General features: G+C 40.5%; 1 protein-coding gene across 5 annotated transcripts in view; it reads right to left on the reverse strand.

The window, feature by feature from the left end:
- The window catches only part of hdac4 (histone deacetylase 4), a 255,347-nt gene that overhangs the window by 84,156 nt on the left and 145,051 nt on the right, over positions 1–26,140 (reverse strand). For all 5 annotated transcript variants that reach the window (XM_029703522.1, XM_029703521.1, XM_029703520.1 and 2 more), the window contains 2 exons: positions 1,481–1,752; positions 245–395 (listed from right to left, as the gene is read on the reverse strand). In XM_029703522.1, the coding sequence (XP_029559382.1) occupies positions 245–395; positions 1,481–1,752 (423 nt within the window). The remainder of the gene's footprint in view (positions 1–244; positions 396–1,480; positions 1,753–26,140) is intronic.

Genomic DNA, 26,140 nt, shown 5'->3' on the forward strand with positions numbered 1-26,140 from the left:
CACAACGTAGTAATGTAGCATTGGTCCCGCTATATGATAATATAGAGTTAGCCACAACGTAGTAATGTAGCATTGGCCACACTATATGATAATATAGAGTTAGCCACAACGTAGTAATGTAGCATTGGTCCCGCTATATGATAATATAGAGTTAGCCACAACGTAGTAATGTAGCATTGGCCCCGCTATATGACAACGTAATGTTAGCCCCATTATATAAATGATGTAGTTCTGAGCAACTCACTTTCCTGGCCACGCTCCTTGTTCTTGAGCAGTAGGAGTTTCTGCTCCCTCTGCTGCTTCTCCATCTCCTGCTCTTGGCGGTGTCTCTCCATTTTCCTCTGGTGCTCCAGCAGCTCCTGCTGATGCTTCAGGGCCAGGAGGTCCTGCTGGTGCTGCAACACAACGTTACCCTAACGTTACCACAACCTTACTACAAGGGCGGAACAACCACCTGCTTGCTGATGCTTCAGGGCCAGGAGGTCCTGCAACAACGTTACAACAACGTTACTACAAGGGCGGTACAACCACCTGCTGATGCTTCAGGGCCAGGAGGTCCTGCAACAACGTTACAACAACGTTATTACAAGGGTGGTACAACCACCTTTTCAGGGCCAGGAGGTCCTGCAACACAACGATACTACAAGGGCGGTACAACCGCCTGCTGATGGAGTAGAGGGAGAGGGATGGAGGGACGTGGGGGGAGAGGAGGAGGGAGAGGGAGACTAAAAGGGAGGGAGATGGGGAGAGGAATGGAAGGGAGAGAGACATGGTCACAGATTATCTATATAAGGTGATATCAGACAAACAAAAAACACACGCTTGAACACACACTCTGACACACTTCCTTTCAATGGCAAATATGCATGTATTAGACAATATAAAACCAATATAAAAATGGCTGACGTCAATATCACTCCATTCCAACAGCTAGTATCCCCTACAGATTTCATAGCTTGGAAACAGATTATTTGAATTTCTTCTCAAGAAAAGAAGTCAGCAAGAGGGAGACTAAATGCCTAAATGACTAAATGATAAAAGCCTCACTATGGACAGTGGTACAGGTGGGTGTTGACTGGAAGGGAGCAGAATAGAATGCAGTCAGCAAGCTGTCAAGGCATAATGCAGAGCCAGTGATGTGTCGACTGGAGCTTTCAGACAGAGTTATTTTTAGCCTGTTTGCTGAAGCTGCAGCCTGTTTGCAGAGCAAAATGTTTCTCTCGTTGTCACACACATGTATGAGCCAGTACACAGTTTCTCAAGGACTGGAGATCAGAAAAGCAACCCAACACAACCGGCGGATCCAGTTACATCCAACACACACACACACACACGTACAGGCATGTCCTCTCCTACACCCATTCTCTCTGTCCTTAAAACAGCACATTGACAATCTGTTGAGTCAGAATGCCCTCGAGCAAAGGCGATGGAGGGAGGTGGAAGAGCAGGGTGTCGGGGAGGGTGGGACACACACACACACCTTAACATGCTCCTGTAGCTGGACCTCATGCTGGCGTGAGAGCTGCTCATGTTGCCGCTGGAACTCGGCGATGAGCAGCTGTCTCTGGATCTGCTGTTTGTGTTTGAGGGCCAACAGCTCCTGCTGCAGCTGCTGCTCCCGCTGACCTGGGACCTGTCCTTGGTGGCCCTGGTCGTCTGGTCGCGGTGCCAGGCCAAAGGGCTGGTCCATGCGCAGGTCCATGGGGATGGCGGCCGGGGGCACCTGCATGGGCAGTGCCGCTCTCACGTCGACTGGGGAGAGGCAGAGAGAGAATGGGTTACTGACTGATTTTTCATGGCTGTTGTTTCTTTATGATGTAGGGTTCAATCAAAAGAGAAAGGATAGTCTTTCCCAAGGCTCTTTCTCACACACACACACACACACACACACACACACACACACACACACACACACACACGCACACGCACATAAGTAATTGCAGGTCCTATAGCAGCCCAACACGCTGAGTGTGGCGCCAATGTACCACAATAGGAGTTTTGTGATGTTGGGAGTGACGAAAGGCTGCAAACAAAAGGACAAAACCACCGAGCGCAACTACAATGTGTGTATGTGCAAGCATTGCCACCATATGTGTGGACTGGGAATATGCTCACGAAGAGCAAGAGGAGTGGTGTGTGTATTTGTGTGTGTGTGTTTGCGTGTCTATGTGTGTGTTTGTGTGGGTGTGCGTGCATGCGCTTCTGTGCGTGCTTCTCAGTCCGTGTGTATCCCAAAAAGGATCCCCACTCATTTCCACTGTGTCAGCTTACAGCAGGGCACTAATCTCAATGCCACGAGTTCAAGGGAAAAGAACAGGACTACAATGAACCTGGCCAGAAGTGAGAGAACGGATGGGGATTAGGGCCTAACATAAGAGGTCTCCCTCAGAAAGGTCAGAGTTTATCAATGCAGAGGACAGAATAGACAGTCAAACCTTCTTTCCCCCTCCCCCCCTATTAAATCTAAACTCTGCTGTCCCAAAGTAACTGTCGTCTTTAGGAAGTAACGATAGAAGTAGCCGATGCCAATGAGCTACATGGACAGTGAAAAGACAATACAAAAGAGGACATATGTGACTCCTTTCAGGAAACTAGGTGTATCTCTCGTGTCACTACTTCAGAGGAGAGGCATTTAAATGTAAATATTTATTTTTATCAAAATGCACATGTAAACTTTCATGTGCCATAATAAAAAATGTGTATGCCATCTGTAAATACAAGATTGTTAAATTACGAGCCTAGTTGGTTTAGCCACAGAAAAGGAACCTTCCCGTTAGCCATGATTGGCTGAGATAATGGATGGGCTGGACATGCTGAGAGATGAGTTCGGATTGGTCTGCCATGTAGTACGCTTCTGTCTATAACATGAGCTGCTCAGTATATGTAGGTTATCTGCTCTTAAGTGGCTTTTTTGAAAGATGCTTTCCACTTTCTGGAAGACCGATTTTTGAAATCAGTGGAATGTCCGGTGGAGGCAGAGAATGATAGCTAAGGAGATAGAGAAAATTCTGGCATTTGATTGCAAATATGCGGAGGGAGTCAAAAAGAGAACACACAGAAGGCTGTTATAAAACGCCTGTCTCCATATTAGATCTTCAAACTAAGGGCAACCATGGCATCCGTGACAGAGAGAGAGAAGCGATCATCCATGTATTCGGGTAAGAGAGTCTAGCTAGCTACATTTTCAGATATACTTTTCTAATTCTGTAAGAAAGTCATTTTCAGTTATGGTTCATTGTGGTTCATTATCTAAACAAAAGACTACACTATGCAAGTAACCATTTCACTATACCGTTTTACCTTCTGCATCCTGTGCATGTGAAAAATACACGTTGATATAGTGTGTGTTTAGCAGAGGCGGTAATGTGAAAAACAACATGCCCTGCACCAAAGTCAAATTAGGATATGAAGTTAGGCCAAAGAGACAGTGTCCAAGTTCTAAAATTCTCCGGTAGATTGCACTGCTTTTATTTAGTAATTAGCTTGCCATTAACTTGAAAAGAATGATCTTGTTGTGAGTTTATTTTCCTGTAATAATGAATACAAATTAGCTAAAGTTATAACACTGTCAGCTATATGATCATTATTTGAACTAGCTAGCAAGCTAACCTAACGGAGCAAAATATTGTTTAGAAAGTTGCTTTTAGTTGCCTGGTTTGCTAGATTGACAAATACTAAATTCATTTTTAAACAGATGGTGTTAAAATACACCAGTTATGCTATTCTGGACCACCAGGCTGATTATGTCATGCAGCCTGTCGTTTTTGTGTTTATACTTTACATAACGACAATAACAAGCTTGATGTCGGACGACAATAGAATGTTCATGATGTCACTGTGACAACTGTCTACAGACATGTCGATAGACGTAGTATAAACCAGCCTTTAGTCGGTAAACTACCGTACTCACTCTGTCTAGCACATGGCCTCATGTGAATCCTTAAAGAGATGGGTGGGGCTAAGGCTTAAGAGGGTGTGAACGATGCTGAATGGGTGTAGACAAAGAAGAGCTCTCCAGTAGGTGTACCAAGCCATTCAAGGTACATTTTCTCAAAAGTGGGGTTAGAACTTTATCAACTTTCAAAGCAGAATGACTTTCCCATTGCTCCTCAACTGTAGTGTATGATGTACCATTTTCTAGCTCTGAGTCTCTACTTTTTTACATTAGATAAATGTTGCTACATGTGTCTGAGAAGAAGGGAGGGTGGGAAAGACGGGAGGTTGGGATAAACTTTGCCTCGGTGGGTAAGGGAGGGCAAGGATGGGAGGGGATGATAAGCTTGGCTTGGGTGGGGTAAAGGGGGGAGAAAACTGTGTGGGGGGGTGGAGAATGAAGGTTTGGCTTGGGAGAGGGAGAAGGAAGGATTTAACTATACTATAATGTCATTGTATTATAATTGTTTTTACTTGCAAACCTGCTGTAAAATGATTAAGAGTTCTGGACAGATTAGGAGAGGATGTTGAGTTATTATTATTCCTTGTTTGTCATTACAGTTAAGATTCAATGGTGGTTATTTGTGAGAGTGGAGAGGGGCTCTAGAGATTGTGATGGGGGGACTGGGAGGCATCAGACACTTCTTTGAAGTGTGTGTGGGGCCTCCATTCATCCCACTTCAGCCACTCGGTGGACCCACTCTCCCCAAGTAGACCCCACCAGCCACTATACTTTAATTTAATTTACAAGGTATGCTCTATATATGTAATGTATACAATAACTATGTATTCACACTATGACTCTCCCATTCCATGGAATGCCCACCGCCCTCATATGACATGTCTGTTAAAATGTTTTATCTGGTTATTCAATGATAGACAGAACAGACAAGGTTAACGTTGACTCTTTACAAGTAAAGACCAACAAAATCCAACGTATTACTAGAAACGTGCATGGGCTTCTTGATGGGGAAAAAAAGCATATGGTTCTTGAACACTTAAACAGATTGTCAGCAGATGTGATTTTCCTGCAAAAGTTACATAAAAAAAGAGAAATGTCATATTTAAAGCGAAGCTGGGTTGGAGAGGCCTATGCTGCCACCTACTGTAACACCAGCAGAGGTGTAGGCATCCTGATAAATAAGAATACACCCTTTTCCCTTATATCCCAGCACACGGATCAAGAAGGCCATTTTCTAATGTTAAATTGTACCTTTGATGAAAAATGCACATTGATTTCATTGTATATCCCACCAGGCTCAAATCTGGTGTTTTTAGATTGGATTTGATCTAATATAGCTGGAATTCTGAGAGGAACTATTATTTTAACAGGTAATCTAAAATCATACATCCAATAATATTGACAGAAGTAGTAATAAAAAAAGGCAAATTCAAGGAGCCTCCAAGGGGGTTGAAAAATCTCATCTCTACAAATAATCTACAGGACACCTGGAGACTACTATTAGCAACTACAAAATACAAAAAAAAAATCTCTCAAAGTAAGAAAAGCTATTCAAGAATTTACTACATTTTTCCCCCCAAAAATGCACTCAACAAAAAATTGGGTTAAAAAAATTAATGATATAGTGATATCGATTCATTCTTGGTATCATGCTTAATTACACCAACAGAAAATACACTTAGAGAACAGAATATGGAGAATGAACAGAGTGCATCTTCAAGACCAGAAATGTATTAAACACGTTCATGAAAAAAGAAAAACATTTACCATTACAAATGTAGACATAGAGGATAGAGAAAAGCTGACCATTAGGGGAATGATCTCATACTTGGGAAAAGTTAAGTTTGAGTTAGAAATAAACATTTAAGAGAAATAAACATTTAAGAAAAATAATCCCTATCTTAGAAAAAGTCCATAAAAAATCTTTACAAGGTAAAAAAGAAAATCTAATGTTTTCAACAACTACAGGTTAAACTCAAATAAATCATACTACTTAATAGCAAATAAACCTGGTAAACATCTCGCAGCCCTCAAAATGAATACACACCAAACCAGTTATAATCTTAAAAGATAAAGATACAGATGCGTTAATTAGAAACAAAATTGTAATTAATGACCATTTTAAAAGTTTAGGAAAATCTATATAAATCTGAATTAAACAACTGATCCTGTAGCCTTTATAGACTCAACAACCCTGAAGCAATTATGAGCAGACAATAAATAATCACTAAAAATAGAGATTAAAAGCACCAGGAATGGACAGCTTTCTCATTGAATTCTATTTAACATTTTGGGACAAAGTAGCAACCCGTATTTACACAAATGACAACACTCAATTCAGTGTTTCCTAGTTCCATGTATCAAGCTGTTATTTCAGTCAAATTAAAAGCAGGAATATCAGGAGAGTCCCCTGCTGATTACTGACCCATAAGTTTAATAAATTGTGACAATAATAACAAAGCTCATAAGCAATAGAATGTCAAAAGTTTTACCAGACTTGATACAGACCAATCAACCAGGGTTTATTGAAAATAGAGAAACAAATAGAACATATTTCAGTTAAATACAATACACAAAAAATATTGTTTATCATGGTCTGAGAGTATTTTAAGTGCCTTTTGGCAAACTCCAAGGTGACTTTCATTTGCTTTTTACTGAGGAGTTGCTTCTGTCTGGCCACTCTAACATGATGAAGATTTTTGGGGGTTTTAATCCATTTTAGAATAAGACTGTAACATAACAAAATGTGGAGAAAAGAAAGGTCTCTGAATAGTTTCCAAATGTACTGTAAATGCACTGAAGAGGAACAATGGGTACATAGAAGATGTGCAGGCTTATCCCTAGAATCTTTTCATGTGTTTATTTTCAAATGGTAAAGCTAAGAACATAAACATTTTCATAGTTAAGAACACTATAATAACATAGAAGAAAATGAAATGTATGCTACACGAACCAAAATCACTCCCTAAAATCACAACCCTATGGAAAAATCCTTATTAGCATTTCAGAATTCACCAAGAAATTGGTCCACGTGACAAACTAAAGGCATAGAAACCGTAAATTACTTGGTAATAGGATATAAATGTATTTCCATGACAGCATTAAAAAACATTATTCGATTGACCAATATAGATATTTTCAAATATATGCAACTTAAAAGTTTTATATCACGAAATTTCAATTTGAAATCTTTTGGATATCGGAGAAATCTTGAAGGAATACTATTTGCGCCAGAAAAGGATACTCATTTGATGGGTAAGCTATACAAAACCTTGCAGATGGCCTAACTGACATTCTCTTAAATAATATATATAAACTATTGCATTTACATTTACATTTTTTTAGCAGACGCTCTTATCCAGGAGCGACTTACAGTAGTGAATACATTTCATACATTTTTTCCCCTCGTACTTTTGGAACCAAGACTTAAAAAGAACTGATATTGGCACAAGATGGAGGCAATGTTGGAACATAACTAGCCAATTGCAGCTAATTTACAGTTAACAACCTCTTACAGCTCCTTAAGGATAGGGGGCAGTATTGACAATTTGGGAAAAAATATGTGCCCATATTAAACTGCCTCCTACTCAAACTCAGAAGCTAGGATATGCATATTATTAGTATATTTGGATAGAAAACACTCTGAAGTTTCTAAAACCGTTTGAATGGTGTCTGTGAGTATAACAGAACTCATATGGCAAGCAAAAACCTGAGAGAAATCCTACCAAGAAGTGGAAATCTGGATGCATGGGCTCTCTTCAAGTCGTTTCCTATTGAATACACAGTGACGTAGTAATAATTAACTTCCTACGGCTTCCACTAGATGTCGACAGTCTTTACAAAGTTGTTTGAAGCGTCTACGATGAACAGAGACCGAATGAGAAGGAGGGGAAGTTGTTGAGGCAGGGGATGACATCACTTCTTGGCGCACGTTCATGAGGATGGATCCTCCCGTTCCAAAACCTTTTTCAAGACACAGGAACCGTCCGGTTGAAATATTACTGAATCTTCACGTTCTGAAGGCCCTAAAGATTGATGTTCTACAACGTTTGACATGTTTGAACGAACGTAAATACAACTTTTTTAAACTTTTCGTCGCGACATCGTCCGCGCGCTTCCTACCCAGGTCCACAACAAGGAGTTATTTGGACATAAATTATGGACTTTATCGAACAAAACAACATTTGCTGTGAACCTGGGATTCCTTGATGAAGATCATCAAAGGTAAGGGAATATTTCTAATGCAATGAATGATTTTAGATGACTCCAAGATGGCGGCTATCTGTATAGCCTAGTGTATTTTTCTGAGCTCAGTACTCAGATTATTGCAAAGAGTGCTTTCCTCGTGAAGCTTTTTTGAAATCTTTCATAGCGTTTGCATAAAGGAGATGTTCATCTATAATTCTTTGAATGACAGTTTAATTTTGTATCAATGTTTATGACAAGTATTTTTGTAAATTGTGGCGCTGATTCACCGGCAGTATTTGAGGGAAAATATTTTCTGAACGTCACGCGCCGATGTAAAATGCTATTTTTATATATAAATATGAACTTTATCGAACAAAAAATGCATGTATTGTGTAACATGATGTCCTAGGAGTGTCATCTGATGAAGATCGTCAAAGGTTAGTGCTGCATTTAGCTGTGTTTTGGGTATTTGTGATGCATGCTAGTTGCTTGGAAAATGACTGTGTGGTTATTTTTGTCGATGTACTCTCCTAACATAATCTAATGTTTTGCTTTCGCTGTAAAGCCTTTTTGAAATCGGACAACGTGGTTCGATTCAGTAGAAGTGTATCTATAAAATGGTGTAAAATAGTCCTGTGTTTCAGAAATAGAAATTATTAGATTTGGTTTTGAATATGGCGCTCTGATTTTTTCACTGGCCGTTGATCCCGCTAATGGGATCGGAGCGGCAAGAGGTTTTAATGCAGTATAAAAAATATATAATTTATTTTATAAGAGACAAAATTCACAAATTCTAGAGGCAGAGTCATGTCTTATGTGTAACACTAACAATGACTCAATAATCCAAGCCTTCTGGGAATGTTATAAATTCCAAAAGTTATGGGCAGAGTTATAAAGTTGGCAGTCAGAAGTATTACAATGAAAATTTACATTTAACCCATCTGTCTGCATATTTCAAGACATGGCATATGGGGGTGCTGTAAGATACCTGATGGGTTGGATGATACTTTTCTCATCAATCATCTTGAAAAAAGTATACTTACGAACTGAAAATCAACCAATGCTCTGTTGTTAACACAATGGAAAGGTAAAAAAAAAAAAGGCAAATTCAAGGAGCCTCCAAGGGGGTTGAAAAATCTCATCTCTACAAATAATCTACAGGACACCTGGAGACTACTATTAGCAACTACAAAATACAAATGTTGAAAGTGCGTGAGGCGACGGAGAGAAACAAAATGGTGTGGAGAGTGATGCGGGTGCTGGAGATGGGGGTGTGAGCATGTGGGTCTGGGCAGGTGTGATGTCATTTGTATGTGTATGTTTTGTATTGTTTTTAAATGTTTTATCAAATTGTACAAAAAAAGAATAGTCTGCCACCCTCATCACGGAATAGCGTAAAAATGTGCTCTGTGACGGCATGGGTGTGAGGGGTGGACGGTATGAGCACAAAGGCGGCATTGAGGGTGTATTCAGAGGGTAGGCGGGGGGTAGCAAATGCTCTTCTGGACAGGAAGCAACTTTCTGTGTGGTGTCTTTGAATAAGTAGATAGGAGCTTGTTCAGCTGGAACCTTATTGCTTGGCATGGAGATGAAGACAAAGAGCTGCTGCGTAACACATACACCATATGACGTAGACACATGCATGAACCCTTAACATAAATTCTCAGACATTTGTATAACAGTCAGTGGTACAGAGTTGGTGGTACAACAGTCAGATCTAAGTGACTCCAGTGAGCACAAGACGTTGAAAAGACAACATCTTTTGCTCATAGGAACGAGTCTCCGTAACCAACATGTCTTTTCAACATCTTTTACTCATAGGATAGTTTTGATATGTTTTATACCTTCAATTCAGACAGTAGCTTCAGTCCTCTGTAGGGCACAAAGGGACAATATGTGAGATGTTGGATACAATCCACACTCGGGTCTACACTGTATGTAAAGAAAAAGTAATGTCTTTCTGTTGAGCCGTGTTTTACAGTGACACTCTTAGCCTAAACGCATGTTGTTGTCTGTCTTGGCAATGACTCCCTTTTGGTTACATAAAGGATAAATAGAATTACAAAACAGAAATGGGTCAGAACGAGAGAATTAGACTTCTACGGAGAGAAGCTTTGGGGCTGAGTGAAGTAAAAAACCCAATGTCCAGACAGTTGTTCCTAGTTATCTTTCACTTGATCCCTTCTAATCTGGGTTGGTTGGGACACTCTTGGTCATTGGCCTGCCCGAGAGGAAGAGGAGGTGGATGGCTCTCACACAAACACGTATGCAATCAAACAAATCCATACACATGTGAACACGCACAAATACATGCACACACACACACACCCATGCACACAAAAACACACAACACACATACAGTGCCTTCAGAAAGTATGCATTCCGCTTGATTTATTCCACATTTTGTAGTGTTCCAGCCTGAATTCAAAATGTACTAAATTGATTTTTTTTCTCACTCATCAACACAGAAAACCCCATGATGACAATGTGAAAATATGTTTTTTTGAAATGTTTGCAAAGGTATTGAAATACAGAAATCTAATTTACATATGTATTCACACCCCTAAGTCATGACTTTGTAGAAGCACCTTTGGCAACGATTGCAGCTGTCGCCAAGAGATTTCCACACCTAGATTGATACCAGCCATGAAAGCTGCCAGAGCGTGTGGGGACATTGCAGACATCCGCTTTGACAGGCTCATTGTCCACCCTCCCTCCCAGAAGCCTGGAAGGGATGAGAGAGCCAAGCCTATGGGTTCGTAGCCTCAACCCCCGCAGCACAGACACACACACAGACACACCAATTGATTAATGGACTGCTGAATGTATACATTTTCTCTCTTGCTTTGTCTGCTCTTTTCAGTATTATGCCTGTCTCTGATCAGCTACCCAGGAAAGGGCTGAAAATAGCCCATATTAATAAATGTAGCCTTAGAAATAAGGTTCATGAAATTAATAACTTGCTAACATCAGATAACATTCATATATTAGCCATTTCTGAGACTGATTTAGATAATTCATTTGAGGATACATCAGTAGCAATACAAGGATATAACATCTATAGAAGAAACAGAAATGCTTATGGGGGAGGTGTTGCTGTATAAATTCAGAGGAATATCCCTGTAATGCTTAGAGAAGATCTTATGTCAAGTGTTAATGAAGTGTTGTGGTTGTGGGTTCACTTGGCACATCTAAAGCATTTTCTTTTGGGGTGTTGCTATAGGCCACCAAGTACTAACAGTCAGTATATAAATAATATGTGTGAAATGCTTAATAGTGTATGAGATGTAAACAGAGAGGTCTACTTTCTTGGGGACCTGAATATTGACTGGTTTTCATCAAGCTGTCCGCTCAAGAGGAAGCTTCTTACTGTAACCAGTGCCTGTAATCTGGTTCAGGTTATTAATCAACCTACCAGGGTGTTTACTAACACAACAGGAACAAGATCATCCACATGTATCGATCACATGTTTACTAATGCTGTAGAACTTTGTTCTAAAGCTGTATCCATACCCATTGGATGCAGTGATCACAATATAGTGGCTATATCCAGGAAAGCCAAAGTTCCAAAAGCTGGGCCTAAAAAAGTATATAAGAGATCATACAAAAGATTTTGCTGTGACTCTTATGTGGATGATGTTAAAAATATTTGTTGGTCTGATGTGATTAATGAGGAGCATCTAGACGCTGCACTTGACGAATTTATGTAATTTCTTCTTCCAATTATTGATAAACATGCACCTGTTAAGAAACTGACAGATCTGTTAAGGCTCCATGGATTGATGAGGAATTGAAAAACTGCATGGTTGAAAGAGTTGGGGCAAAAGGAGTGGCTAATAAGTCTGGTTGCACATCCGACTGGCTTACATAATGCAAATTGGGAAATTATGTGACGAAACTCAACAAAAAGAAGAAGAAACTTTAATATGAAGCCAAGATCAATGATATAAAGAATGATGGAAAATAACTTGAGTACTTTAAATAAAATTATGGGCAGAAAGACAAATTCAACTCCATCTTTCATCAAATCAGATGGTTTATTCATCACAAAACCATTTGATGTTGCCAATTATTTTAATGATTCATTGGCTTCATTGGCAAAGTGGGCAAACGTAGGCAGGAAATGCCAACAATGAACAATTGTATTCATGCATAAATAAAACAATTATGAAAGAATAGCAGTGCAAGTTAGAATTTTGTAAAGTTAGTTCGGGAGAGGTGGAATAATTGTTAACGATCAATAATGACAAACTTCCTGGCATTGACAATTTAGATGGAAAGCTACTGAGGATGGTAGCTGACTCTATAGCCACTCCTATCTGTCATATTTTTAATCTGAGCCTAGAGGAAAGTCTGTCCTCAGGCCTGGAGGGAAGCCAAAGTAATTCCGCTACCCAAGAGTGGTAAAGCGGCCTTTACTGGTTCTAACAACAGACCTATAAGCTTGCTGCTACCTCTTAGCAAACTGTTGAAAAAATTGTGTTTGACCAAATACAATGCTATTTCTCTGTAAACAAATTAACAACAGACTTGCAGCATACTTATAGAGAAGGTCACTCAACATGTACTGCACTGACAAATAACTGATGATTGGGTGATAGAAATTGATAATAAGAAGATTGTGGGAGCTGTACTGTTCAATTTCAGTGCAGCCTTTGATATTATTGACCATAACCTGTTATTGAAAAAACGTATGTGCTATAGCTTTTCAACCTCTGCCATATTGTGGATTCTATCTATCTAATAGAACTCAGAGGGTTTTCTTTAATGGAAGCTTCTCTAATGTCAAACATGTAAAGTGTGGTGTACCACAGGGCAGCTCTCTAGGCCCTCTACTCTTTTATATTTTTACCAATGACCTGCCACTGGCATTAAACAAAGCATGTGTATCCATGTATACTGATGATTCAACTATATACACATCAGCAACCACAGCTAATGAAGTCACTGAAACCCTTAACAAAGAGTTGCAGTCTGTTTTGGAGTGGGTGGCCAGTAATAAACTGGCTACCCATTCCATAAATCTCTACAACTAAGAGCATTGTATTTGGTACAAATCATATCTTAAGTTCTAGACCTCAGCTGAATCTGGTCCTGAATGGTGTGGCTGTTGAACAAGTTGAGGAGACTAAATTACTTGGCATTACCTTAGATTGCAAACTGTCATGGTCAAAACACATAGATTCAATGGTTGTAAAGATGGGGAGAGGTCTAGCCGTAATAAAGAGATGCTCTGCTTTTTTGTGACACCACACTCCAAAAAGCAAGTTCTGCAGGCTCTAGTTTTGTCTAATCTTGACTATTGTCCAGTCGTGTGGTCCAGTGCTGCAAGGAAAGACCTAGTTAAGCTGCAGCTGGCCCAGAACAGAGCGGCACATTTTGCTCTTAATTGTAATCAGAGGGCTGATATAAATACTATGCATGCCAGTCTCTCTTGGCTAAGAGTTGAGGAGAGACTGACTGCCAAATTGTTTGCATAGTCAATTTACACACAGCTCTGACACACACACTTATCCCATCAGACATGCCACCAGGGGTCTTTTCACAGTCCCCAAATGCAGAACAAATTCAAGAAAAAGTACAGTAATATATAGAGCCATTATTGCATGGGACTTCCTTCCATCTCATATTGCTCAAATAAACAGCAAACCTGGTTTAAAAAACAGATAAAGCAACACCTTGCGGCACAACGCCTCTCCCCTATTTGACCTAGATAGTTTGTGTGTATGCATTTATATGAAGGCTACATGTGCCTTTTTAAATAATTTATGTAGTTCTGTCCTTGAGCTGTTCTTGTCTATTGATGTTATGTATTATGTCATTCTGTATATGTTTCATGTTTTGAGTGAACTCCAGGAAGAGTAGCTGCTGCTTTTGCAACAGCTAATGGGGATCCTAATAAAATACCAAATTGTGCAACATTTGCACATTATTCTTTTCAAAATTCCACCAGCTCTATCAAATTGGTTTTTGATCATTGCTGGAGAACCATTTTCAGGACTTGCCATAGATTCTCAAGTAGATTTAAGTCAAGCCTTGTGTTTTATGTTATTGTCCTGGTGAAAGGTGAATTAATCTCCCAGTGTCTGGTTGAAAGAAGATTGAACCAGGTTTTCCTCTAGGATTTTGCCTGCGCTTAGCTCCATTCAGTTTCTTAACGATTACAAGAATACCCATAACATGATGCAGCCACCACTATGTTTGAAAATATGGAGAGTGTTACTCAGTAATGTGTGGTATTGGATTTGATCCAAACACTTTGTATTCAGGACAAAAAGTGAAACATTTTGTCACATTTTTTCTAGTATTACTTTAGTGCCAGGTTGCAAACAGATGCATGTTTTGAAATATTTTTAGTCTGTACAAGCTTCCATCTTTTCACTCTGTCAATTAGGTTAGTATTGTGGAGTAACTACAATGTTGTTAATACATACTTAGCTTTCTCCTATCACAGCTAATCAATTCTGTTTTAAAGTCACCATTGGCCTCATGGTGAAATCGCTGAGCGGTTTCCTTCCTCTACAGCAACTGAGTTAGTAAGGACGCCTATATCTTTGTAGTGACTGGGTGTATTGATACACCATCCAAAGTGTAATTAATAACTTCACCATGCTGAAAGGGATATTCAATGCCTGCTTTTTTTTTACCCATCTACCAATTGGTGCCCTTCTTTGCGAGGCATTGGAAAACCTCCATGGTCTTTGTGGTTGAATCTGTGTTTGAAATTCACTGCTCGATTGAGAGACCTTACAGATAATTGTATGTGTGGAGTACAGAGATGAGGTAGTCATTTAAAACTAATGTTGAACACTATTATTGCACACAAAGTGAATCCGTGCAATTTATTGTGACTCAAGCCCTTTTTTCTCCTGAACTTATTTAGGCTTGCCAGAGGGGTTGAATACTTATTGACTCAAGACATTTCAGCTTTTAATTTTGAATTCATTTTTTCAAAAATATACCCCATCATTTTACATTATGGGGTACTGTGTGTAGGTCAGTGACAAAACATCTGAATTTAAAATTCAGACTGTAACAACAAAATGTGGAAAATGTCAAGGATTATGAACACTTTTTGAAGACACTGTATACAGACAGATCCACACACGTATTCATGCACAAGCCCAATGAGCAGCGCAAGTGCACGCACACTCACACTCTCAGAGCTGCAGTTCGGGTCCACACACATACTGGGTTGTAATGATGCAACCTGGCAACAGAGCAAAAAAACAATCCCACTGCAACATGAGTTTAGCGGCAGGGATTTGCTGACACGCCAAGCACTTACAGTGTGTGGGGTGGTTGTGAGTGTGAGAATGTGTGTGTGTGAGAGGCAGTATGTGTGTGTGTGTGTGTGTGTGTGCTCTGCAGAGGTGTCACTGACGGAAGGAGACATGCTGCCGTAGCTGATGGAGATTGATTTCCTGGGATCGCTGGGCGAAGCCCGTTGCATTGTGGGACGGGACACTTGGGCCACCACTTGGCTATACATCACGCCTAAATCAGCCCCCAGAGAGGTTCCTGCAGGTCTGTCTACACACACACACACACAGTAAAGACACAGTAAACAGCGAAGCTATTAACACTGTACTCCATTCAATAACTCTATGCGTCTTCTATCTCATCGTGTATGCAAAACAAAGATACTCTGACCGTCTATCAGATCATCTCTATTTCCTCATATCTTTCATGAAACAGACCTGACTCAGTCAATAATGGCGACTGAAAACCATTTACAGAACTAACCAAAGTAAGTGCTTGTAGCATTCAGAGTGCAATACATGTACAAGTGCCCTAGCACACGTCAGTTCAAAACATTTCCCTCCAAATGTAAAACTCACTGACTTGTTTATCAGTGGTTGTATGTCTCCAGACTTAGTTTTCATAGCGCTAAAAACACTGTGGAAAAACAGCAAGCTTAACAACAGTATTACATCAAGGCATGCATACATAAGGATGCACATGGACCATATGCATACACATTAGCAGAACCGCGCATGTGTCACACACACAAACCCACATACAAATGCACATGCACAAACTCCTGGAATACTATGTGGATGCTTTCAACTCACATTTTGAGTCCACAGTGAGAGAAAGAACACCACGGTATAGAATATCAGGCTCTTTCTCTAATCGATTTCTACTATGAGGAGTGCCACCTGGCACGGTCCCAAGACCAATGCCAGCTAACTAGATATCCTGTGCAACAAAACAAGAGCATTGAAGTTTGCCCTATCAGAGGTGCCCTGGCCTCCCGACTGACCAATCACAGGGTGGCACGGTTGTGGACTATTGCTGAGATGACCAATGGCCTCTTTGGCACCGGGCGGATTTCAGCACGGGCTGCAACACTATACCTCCCTTAGGGCGGCATGCAGAGAAGGGTGGGGCTAAGACAGACTATAGTCGCAGTGGGGATGATGTGTTCCAGTGATTTTGGAGCCTTGATGTATGGAGAGCTGTCGCACTGAGCGACACACCTATCTTGACCTCTGACCTTCTGTCCATCTGGTCAAGTCTGTCTGGTAGCCTTCAGAGACTGGATGCCCATTGGCTTCTCAGGACCTTAACTACACATATCCAGCAGTTCCACAGTAGTACTCACTGTTTCCTCAGGTTTCATGTCCACCAGTTCCAATCATAACCCCTTTAGTGTAATTGTCATCCAATGACATGCAGTAAACTTCCACCCATGTGACGTGTGCAAGGACGCGCACACAAAGACAAGCATTCTCACACGTGTCAGTGTTTCCACACACAAACAAGCAACAAACACAATGTCAAACCAATGTAGGTCAAAACGGGGCCTTCGTAGAGAGAATCATTCCACACATTGAGCTCTTTCAGAAACGTCCAGGCCCCCTTATCTGCAAGCCGCACCCTCAAACATCTCCCATTTACTCACACTTTCCCAGCCCTCCACTCTTCACAAACAGCTCAAAGTGGTATGTGTCCTCACCCATTGTTGGGAGAAGAGCCACCAAGCCACAACCCCCATCTCTCTAACTAACTAGGGCTCTGGTAATACCCGGACTTGTGGCTATTGATGTGTCAGGGCGATGGCGTGGCAGTGACGTTCGCAGGAGTCCATAGTTAGCTCAGTTCCACAGAGAGGGGTTTGTTCTCTGGGCCCTGACAAAAGGTTTGGCGGTAACCCTCTGATGCCATGGACGCCATGAGGTCGTATGGGAAAAGGGGAGTCGTTGACCCTGCATGCCCTCTGAGACTAGGGAGTAATAGAGTAATTAAGATTGACTACTCCACCAGAGTCAGAGAGAACAAGGACTGGTCTGAGCTGGAGAGACTGATCAACACACATTCACTGGAATGACCGAGTGGCTAAACAAGACAGTTCAAATTGTAGTCTTTTTTTCGCGGTAACAATTTACTTTGACTACATTTCATTTCATGAAAATGTTATAACAGCTCCCAACTGTATTATTAAAAGTTAATTTAATACTGTATATCCATAGCATATCTATAGTGCATTCATGTCATGCAATGTAAGAGCTCATATTTAGGTATCTTAATAGATGATTCATTACAATGACAGCGTAGTGTCATTATTATGGCGTTTCTCAAAATTGTGCTTCTGGCATGTTAGTGAATATGCCAAAAGGCCAATCCACGTTTTGAAAATGATGCTGGTATATATATAGCCTGTTCAAGCCCCAAAATTCCCCTAAAGGTCGGTATAAGCCTGTGACTTACCACCTTCTTCGCGCTGAGGTCAATCGTGCATGAAGATCCCCACAGGGTTCAATCCTCACTGTACATTTTACAGATCAAATCATGTAGTTGAAGGTCTATGAACTCGTTCGTAACTCATTACCTGCCCTCCTCCACATCACAATTAAGTTGTTCATACTGGTCTATAACGCACACATGAAGGGTCTATGTATAAACTCTAGGCAGTCAAAGTAAAGTCCAATCTATTTTCCCATTTACAAATCATTTATAGCTAAGCACTTCATGGCAATTAACTGTGCAGTTTGCCACTCTGATCTATAACACCAACATTAAAGGTCTATGTATAAATTATATGAAGTGAATGTAATGTCATTTCTACTTTCCCACTCATAAAGCATTTATAAACATGCCTCGTATCAAAAATAATACGCATGATAACACAGAATGTTAAAGGAATGTTAAAGGAAATATATATATTAAGTACTTTAGAGTACTTAAAACCTGTTTGGGCTAGGGGGCAGTATTGAGAATTTTGGAAAAAATATGTGCCCATTTTTAACTGCCTCCTACACCAACTCAGAAGCTAGAATATGCATATTATTGTTCAGGTTTGGATAGAAAACACTCTGAATTTTCTAAAAATGTTTGAATGGTGTCTGTGAGTATAACAGAACTCCTATGGCAGGCAAAAACCTGACAAGGTTTCATGCAGGAAGTACCCTGTCTGACAAGGAGTCATGCGTCTTGCATCTGTTTATTGAAAAGTAAGGATCTTAGCTGTAACGTGACAATTCCCAGGGCTCCGATAGGCTCTCAGAACCCAGGAAATACCTGAAGGTTGACGAGGCAGCCTCAGGCTGAAACACATTATCGCCTTTGGTAAGTGGCGGATCAGAGGACCTTTGAATGAGGCGCGTGCACGATTCGCTCCTGAGGAGAAATGTAATTCGGCTGTTTAGGCTCATTGCATATTCCCGGTCGGAATATTATCGCTTTTCTACGAGATAAATGGCATAAAAATTGGTTTTAAACAGCGGTTGACATGCTTCGAAGTACGGTAATGGAATATTTAGACATTTTTTGTCACACCAATGCGCCATGCGCGAGACCGTGATGTAGCATTCTGATAGTGTCTAGAACTCACGAACAAAACGTCGCTGTTTGGATATAACGATGGATTATTTGGGACCAAACCAACATTTGTTATTGAAGTAGAAGTCCTGGCAGTGTATTCTGACGAAGAACAAGCAAGGTAAGAACATTTTTCTTATAGGAAATGTGATTTTGGTGGAGGCTGACCTGGGTGGGTGTCTAAATAGCTAGCCCTGTGATGCCGGGCTATGTACTTAGATTATTGCAAAATGTGCTTCATCCGAAAAGCTATTTTAAAATCGGACATATCGAGTGCATAGAGGAGTAATGTATCTATAATTCTTAAAATAATTGTTATGCTTTTTGTGAACGTTTATCGTGAGTAATTTAGCAAACTGTTAGTAAATTCCCCGGAAGTTTGCGGGGGTTATGCTTTTTCTGAACGTCACATGCTAATGTAAAAAGCTGTTTTTTGATATAAATATGAACTTGATTGAACAGACATGCATGTATTGTATAACACAATGTCCTAGGTGTGTCATCTGATGAAGATCATAAAAGGTTAGTGCTGCATTTAGCTATGGTTTGGGTTTATGTGACATGATATGCTAGCTTGAAAAATGGGTGTCTGATTATTTCTGGCTGGGCACTCTGCTGACATAATCTAATGTTTTGCTTTCGTTGTAAAGCCTTTTTGAAATCGGACAGTGTGGTTAGATTAACGAGATTCTTGTCTTTAAATAGCTGTAAAATAGTCAAATGTTTGAGAAATTGAAGTAATAGTATTTCTAACGATTCAAAAATCGCGCCACTGGATTTCAGTGGCTGTTACGTAGGTGGGACGAGTTCGTCCCACATGCGGCAGAGAGGTTAAGCATAGGAAGGAAAGATATATATTATATATATTAAGTACTTTAGAGTACTTAAGCATAATACATTGCAAGTTGGGGGAATTTCACAACAGCCGGGTTATAAAAAGTCTATTGTCCTGCTAATAGGAAACACTTGCATGATGGGCTACACCTGCTACAGTTGTGAAAAACAAGTGTTTGAAAACCTGTTTTCAAAATGCCTCCAGTTGTCCATCACTACTGTAAATAAAAACACAGCATCTTGTTTACATCTTGTTTACATTCTTTATTGTGTCACACGTAATGTGTATTTACCTTTCCAATTACTTTTATAGTTTGGGATTTACAAATGTGCGCTTTTAATTATTAGTTACATTGTTTAGATCGAACGTGCAGACTTTTTTTCTTTAAATGATTGTTTTATGTAGGATGCTACATTTTTGACCAGTTGCAATTCTAAGTAGGCCTAATAAAGCCTCATAGCCTACCTCAGCCAGTTAAGTTATTTTATATAGGTCTAGGCTCAGAAGAAATAGACTCCAATTAAGCCCTCTTGTTGTTTGTAAAGTCAAATTAAAATAAAGATTATTGTTGAAATGAATTGCTCGACTGGTGTAGGTTTTCTCCATCTGTTGGTGTGCAACACCTGCATAACAAGATAGCTTATATTTTCAGCACCAGCCTACCCGAGCACCAGCCTACCCTGGCCAATGAAGGCCTACCCCGGCCAAACCCGCTGGGCCAATTGTGCGGCGCCCTGTGGCGCTCCCAGTCACAGTCGGATGTGATACAGCCTGAATTCGAACCACATATACACATACAGTGGGGAGTACAAGTATTTGATACACTGCCGATTTTGCAGGTTTTCCTACTTACAAAGCATGTAGAGGTCTGTAATTTTTTATCATAGGTACACTTCAACTGTGAGAGACGGAATCTAAAACAAAAATCCAGAAAATCACATTGTATGATTTTTAAGTAATTAATTTGCATTTTATTGCATGACATAAGTATTTGATCACCTACCAACCAGTAAGAATTCCGGCTCTCACAGACCTGTTAGTTTTTCTTTAAGAAGCCCTCCTGTTCTCCACTCATTACCTCTAAGTTTAACTTTTAAAGGAGGAACCACTGTAGCTAGCTAGCACAGAAAGCAATTTGCTTAGGACTTCGCCGAAGAGTCCTACTAACTATTGACATTTTTCTTTTGGACTTTTCTTGAGTAGATTTAACAAGGATTTATATTCAAACCATTCAAATTCAATTCTCCATTTCAGACTCATAGGAATAAATATTTTAGTGAGCAAAACATATTAACACAGGGTGGTAAGATAGCTAGCATTACCCATTACCCACTAATGTTGCATCTACTAGCTAAGCCCCTCTCACAATGTCAACACTTTTTAGAACTCATTCAATAAATGTTACAAAATCGTAATAAAATTCATATAACATTTAGCATTTCACTATTTCCATTGTACTTTTGCACATTATGAACAGAAAACAGAAACCAGTTGCCTTTGTTTTGACTGCAGAGGAGACGTGAAAGGTCAGTGAGAGATCACATCTGGTTAACAGCCCAGTGTTCTTGAGGCTTCTTAGCTATTTTTGTTATTTTAAATATGCAAACAAACAATGTCAGTCATGGAATAGTGAACAAAAAGGTAAACTAAATGTTTAATTCGTTTTATTTTTTATTACATTTTTTGTAGAAGCGAGAGGTTACCAGGAAGTAACATTTCACTGACCTCTCACCTCTCACACTCTCGTTCTGTGCAGCCAAAATGGAAAGAATGTCATGTTTCTGTCTCTTATTTTGTCATGTTGTTAGAGGTTCGTAACATGCAAAAGTACAATGTAGGTCTTAAAATAGTGAGATAGCTACCATTGTCAACTAAACATTTCATGAGTTTTATGATTTTGCTACTTTTATTGACCGAGTTGGAAAACGTGTTGACATTGCCAGGGGCTTAGCTAGCTGCTAGCGAGCTAGCTAGCCTGCTACATTATCAAAATGCTAGCTAGCTTTAACACACTGTGCTAGTCTGAAATGGGGAATTTAATTTGAATGCTTTGAATATACATCTTTGATAAATCCCTTCAAGAAAAGTAATATTGAACATTTTTAATAGTAGGAATCTTTGGCAATGCCCTCAGCATTAGTTTTCTGTGCTAGCTAACTTCCATCTGGAAGATCTAAATAAAATGTTCATATTTTCCTTTAGCATTCTGTGTTGTGTCTAGGGCTGGGCGGTATCCAGATTTTCATACCTTCATATTGTTCCTGTACCATACAGGGGTATACGGTATTACCGGCAGTGCACACAAGGGAAGATATTTCTTACCAAAGGTTAAAAAACATATTAAAAAAAAATGCTAATAAATGTTAACAAAGTACTAGCGAATACCCATAGCGGATGCTAGCTAAACGAATTGCAAGGACAGACAACCCAGCTCAAGGTTATACAACTATCTCAAAAGGCTACTCACAGTTTGCTGCACCCACAAAACAAATATTAGACAGCAGGGATGTTGATCCAGGTCTCTGCTGTAACCAATAATTTTGATCTTTCAAGTTACCCAATTAGCTAGCAAATTAGCAAACCCTTTGTATAAAGGGTGGAGCCCTGAGCTGGAGATTTGCTTCTGTGGACAGAATACTATCTTTTAGTATTTGTTTCATTAGTCCATTGTCGATATAGTCCAAAAATGTTTTGCATGTCAACAATCAAGTTTTCAAGAAATATAACTTTCAAAATACAGAAATACAGCCTGTATCAAGTTTTTGGGTGGAGTTTTCCTTTAAAAAGCAAAAATTCACATTTATGTAAAAACAAGCTAAAACCGTTTGAAAGGTATGGACGGTATTGAAAATCATACTGTGGGTATTTCAATACACCACGGTATACGGCATAGGCCTATACGGTATACTGCCCACCCTAGTTGTTTCCGTACTATTTTTGATACGTTTTTGATATGTTTATAAATGCTTTATAAATGGTTTATGAATGGTAAAATAGAAATGGCATTACATTGACTGCATGGAATTCATACATAGACCCGTCATCTGTGCGTTATAGACCAGTACGGCCAACTTAATTGTCATGTGTAGGATGGTTGTTAATGAGTTACAAAACAGTTATGATATGACCCACAACTACATGATTTGATCTGTTAAATGTACCCTAAATATGAGCTCTATAGATCAGATCTGGATATGTTTTATTAACCCTTTATATAGCAATCTTTTGTTATCAATCATCAGGTCGTATTGCTTGTGTTTCCATGTCAGATGCTTCTCTTGTTTTGTTATGGTTCCATGTTCGTACTAACCATACTAACTGTATCTGCTTCCTGACTCCCTGTGTCTACGTTACAAATATGTCCTTTTAAAACGGCGAATACTATAACAACTATGCTTTTCAAGGGATTTGTTGAAGCCCAAGTGCAAGGCATCAGTAGACTGATCATAATTCCCCTCTTTATATGCTGGGCACCAGGGCCTTGTTCAAATACCTTTGGAATGTATCATTCCTTCCACTCTACAAATACACTCAACAACCTCGAAAGATCTGCGATAACTTCAAGGAAGGAAGCAAGGAAGGTTGTTTTTTAACAGGCCCATGTCAACACTATCCCTCTTGTCAAATAAGTGCATTTAACGTTTTAGTTATCTATTCGATCAACAGTAGGTATTCCGTGCATACAATATGTATTTACATCACATTAGAACTAACTCTCCCTCTACACTCAAGTGTGGTCCAATTAGCACAATAATAAAATAAAAAAATGTATTTTCAATATATTTTCAACCAAAAGTACCTATTTTCAACTTCTTTTTTGACCAGAAATATATTTTCAACATCTGGTGCTCATAGGAGTAGCTCATGGTGCCTGCCTCTAAGACCTCTTCCTTGAGTATAGTCTGCAGCCGTGCACAGCCACAGATCTTTGGGCGAGCTCCCTCACGACGCCAGGACAGCGGAGTCAATCACCACCTTCCGGAGACACCTGAAACCCCACCTCTTTAAGGAATACCTGGGATAGGATAAAGTAATCCTAACCCCCCCCCCCCCCCTAAAAGATTTAGATGCACTATTGTAAAGTGGTTGTTCCACTGGATATCATAAGGTGAATGCACCAATTTGTAAATGACTTAAATGTAAATGGGTCCTTTCATACCCAGAATGCCTGCTCTACCGTGCTGGCCAAAGAAGGGGTTCACCTCAGACTAAACACTGCTCTCGTTTACAGGAGACACGGCCGCCACGTGCTCCGTCACTTCTTCCACCCTGCGGCCGGCAATTTCCAGGCCAGGATCTACACACACAGAAGTGCACCCCCCCCATAACGCAGAGTAAAGCAGAGAAAATGCATCTGTTATGCCACTGTGGAACTGGAGAGGAGTGTTCGTGTTACGAGTGGCAGTAGCTAGCTGGCTCCATCCAAACTCATCCCATTAATACAAGTGCAGTAGAGGAGAGGCGCGGCAATCAATGGCTGGCGGTGCTAAGGCCAGGGCCCAGGGAATGAATACCCAATTACAGCCACTCATTCTCCCACTGTAGGGGCCAGCGAGAGCCACAGAGAGAGCCAGTGTAATCACTGCTAAAGAACCAGGACACTCAGGGGCTAACCACGCTACCACAATAGAACGCCAAAGAGAGCTTTATGGGCTAGAGGCTTGGGTTTAGCGAAACAAGCTAACAGGCTAACGGGCTGCGTCTCGATAGCGCACGGTGGCGTCCTTTTCTAGTCACCTTTTCCTCTCGCTGCGTCGGCATGAAAGAACTGGAAAGATGGAAGCAGAGTATCAGTACATTTTCTCCATATTGCTTTCACCTGGCCTGTATTTTCAGATCAGACGAGAAGCCATTGTAGACTATTGAGAAGGACCCGAGGACGCAAGTGGTGAATTGCACAGAGCATTGTATGAGGGAAAGGCATACAGTGAGGGAAAAAAGTACTTGATCCCCTGCTGATTTTGTACGTTTGCCCACTGACAAAGAAATGATCAGTCTATAATTTTAATGGTAGGTTTATTTGAACAGTGAGAGACAGAATAACAACAAAAAAATCCAGAAAAAACGCATGTCAAAAATGTTATAAATTGATTTGCATTTTAATGAGGGAAATAAGTATTTGACCTCCTCTCAATCAGAAAGATTTCTGGCTCCCAGGTGTCTTTTATACAGGTAACGAGCTGAGATTAGGAGCACACTCTTAAAGGGAGTGCTCCTAATCTCAGCTTGTTACCTGATTAAAAGACACCTGTCCACAGAAGCAATCAATCAGATTCCAAACTCTCCACCATGGCCAAGACCAAAGAGCTCTCCAAGGATGTCAGGGACAAGATTGTAGACCTACACGAGGCTGGAATGGGCTACAAGACCATCACCAAGCAGCTTGGTGAGAAGGTGACAACAATTGGTGCGATTATTTGCAAATGGAAGAAACAAAATAACTGTCAATCTCCCTCGGCCTGGGGCTCCATGCAAGATCTCACCTCGTGGAGTTGTAATGATCATGAGAACGGTGAGGAATCAGCCCAGAACTACACGAGAGGATCTTGTCAATGATCTCAAGGTAGCTGGGACCATAGTCACCAAGAAAACAATTGGGAACACACTACGCCGTGAAGGACTGAAATCCTGCAGCGCCAGCAAGGTCCCCCTGCTCAAGAAAGCACATATACATAACCGTCTGAAGTTTGCCAATGAACATCTGAATGATTCAGAGGACAACTGGGTGAAAGTGTTGTGGTCAGATGAGACCAAAATGGCATCAACTCAACTCGCCGTGTTTGGAGGAGGAGAAATGCTGCCTATGACCCCAAGAACACCATCCCCACCGTCAAACATGGAGGTGGAAACATTATGCTTTGGGGGTGTTTTTCTGCTAAGGGGACAGGACAACTTCACCGCATCAAAGGGACGATGGACGGGGCCACGTACCGTCAAATCTTGGGTGAGAATCTCCTTCCCTCAGCCAGGGCATTGAAAATGGGTCGTGGATGGGTATTCCAGAACGACAATGACCCAAAACACACGGCCAAGGCAACAAAGGAGTGGCTCAAGAAGAAGCACATTAAGGTCCTGGAGTGGCCTAGCCAGTCTCCAGGCCTTAATCCCATAGAAAATCTGTGGTGGGAGCTGAAGGTTCGAGTTGCCAAACGTCAGCCTCGAAACCTTAATGACTTGGAGAAGATCTGCAAAGAGGAGTGGGACAAAATCCCTCCTGAGATGTGTGCAAACCTGGTGGCCAACTACAAGAAACGTCTAACCTCTGTGATTGCCAACAAGGGTTTTGCCACCAAGTACTAAGTCATGTTTTGCAGAGGGGTCAAATACTTATTTCCCTCATTAAAATGCAAATCAATTTATACAATTTTTGACATGCGTTTTTCTGGATTTTTTTGTTA

The sequence above is a fragment of the Salmo trutta genome, chromosome 20 (genome assembly GCF_901001165.1).
Source record: "Salmo trutta chromosome 20, fSalTru1.1, whole genome shotgun sequence".
Taxonomy (NCBI): domain Eukaryota; kingdom Metazoa; phylum Chordata; class Actinopteri; order Salmoniformes; family Salmonidae; genus Salmo; species Salmo trutta.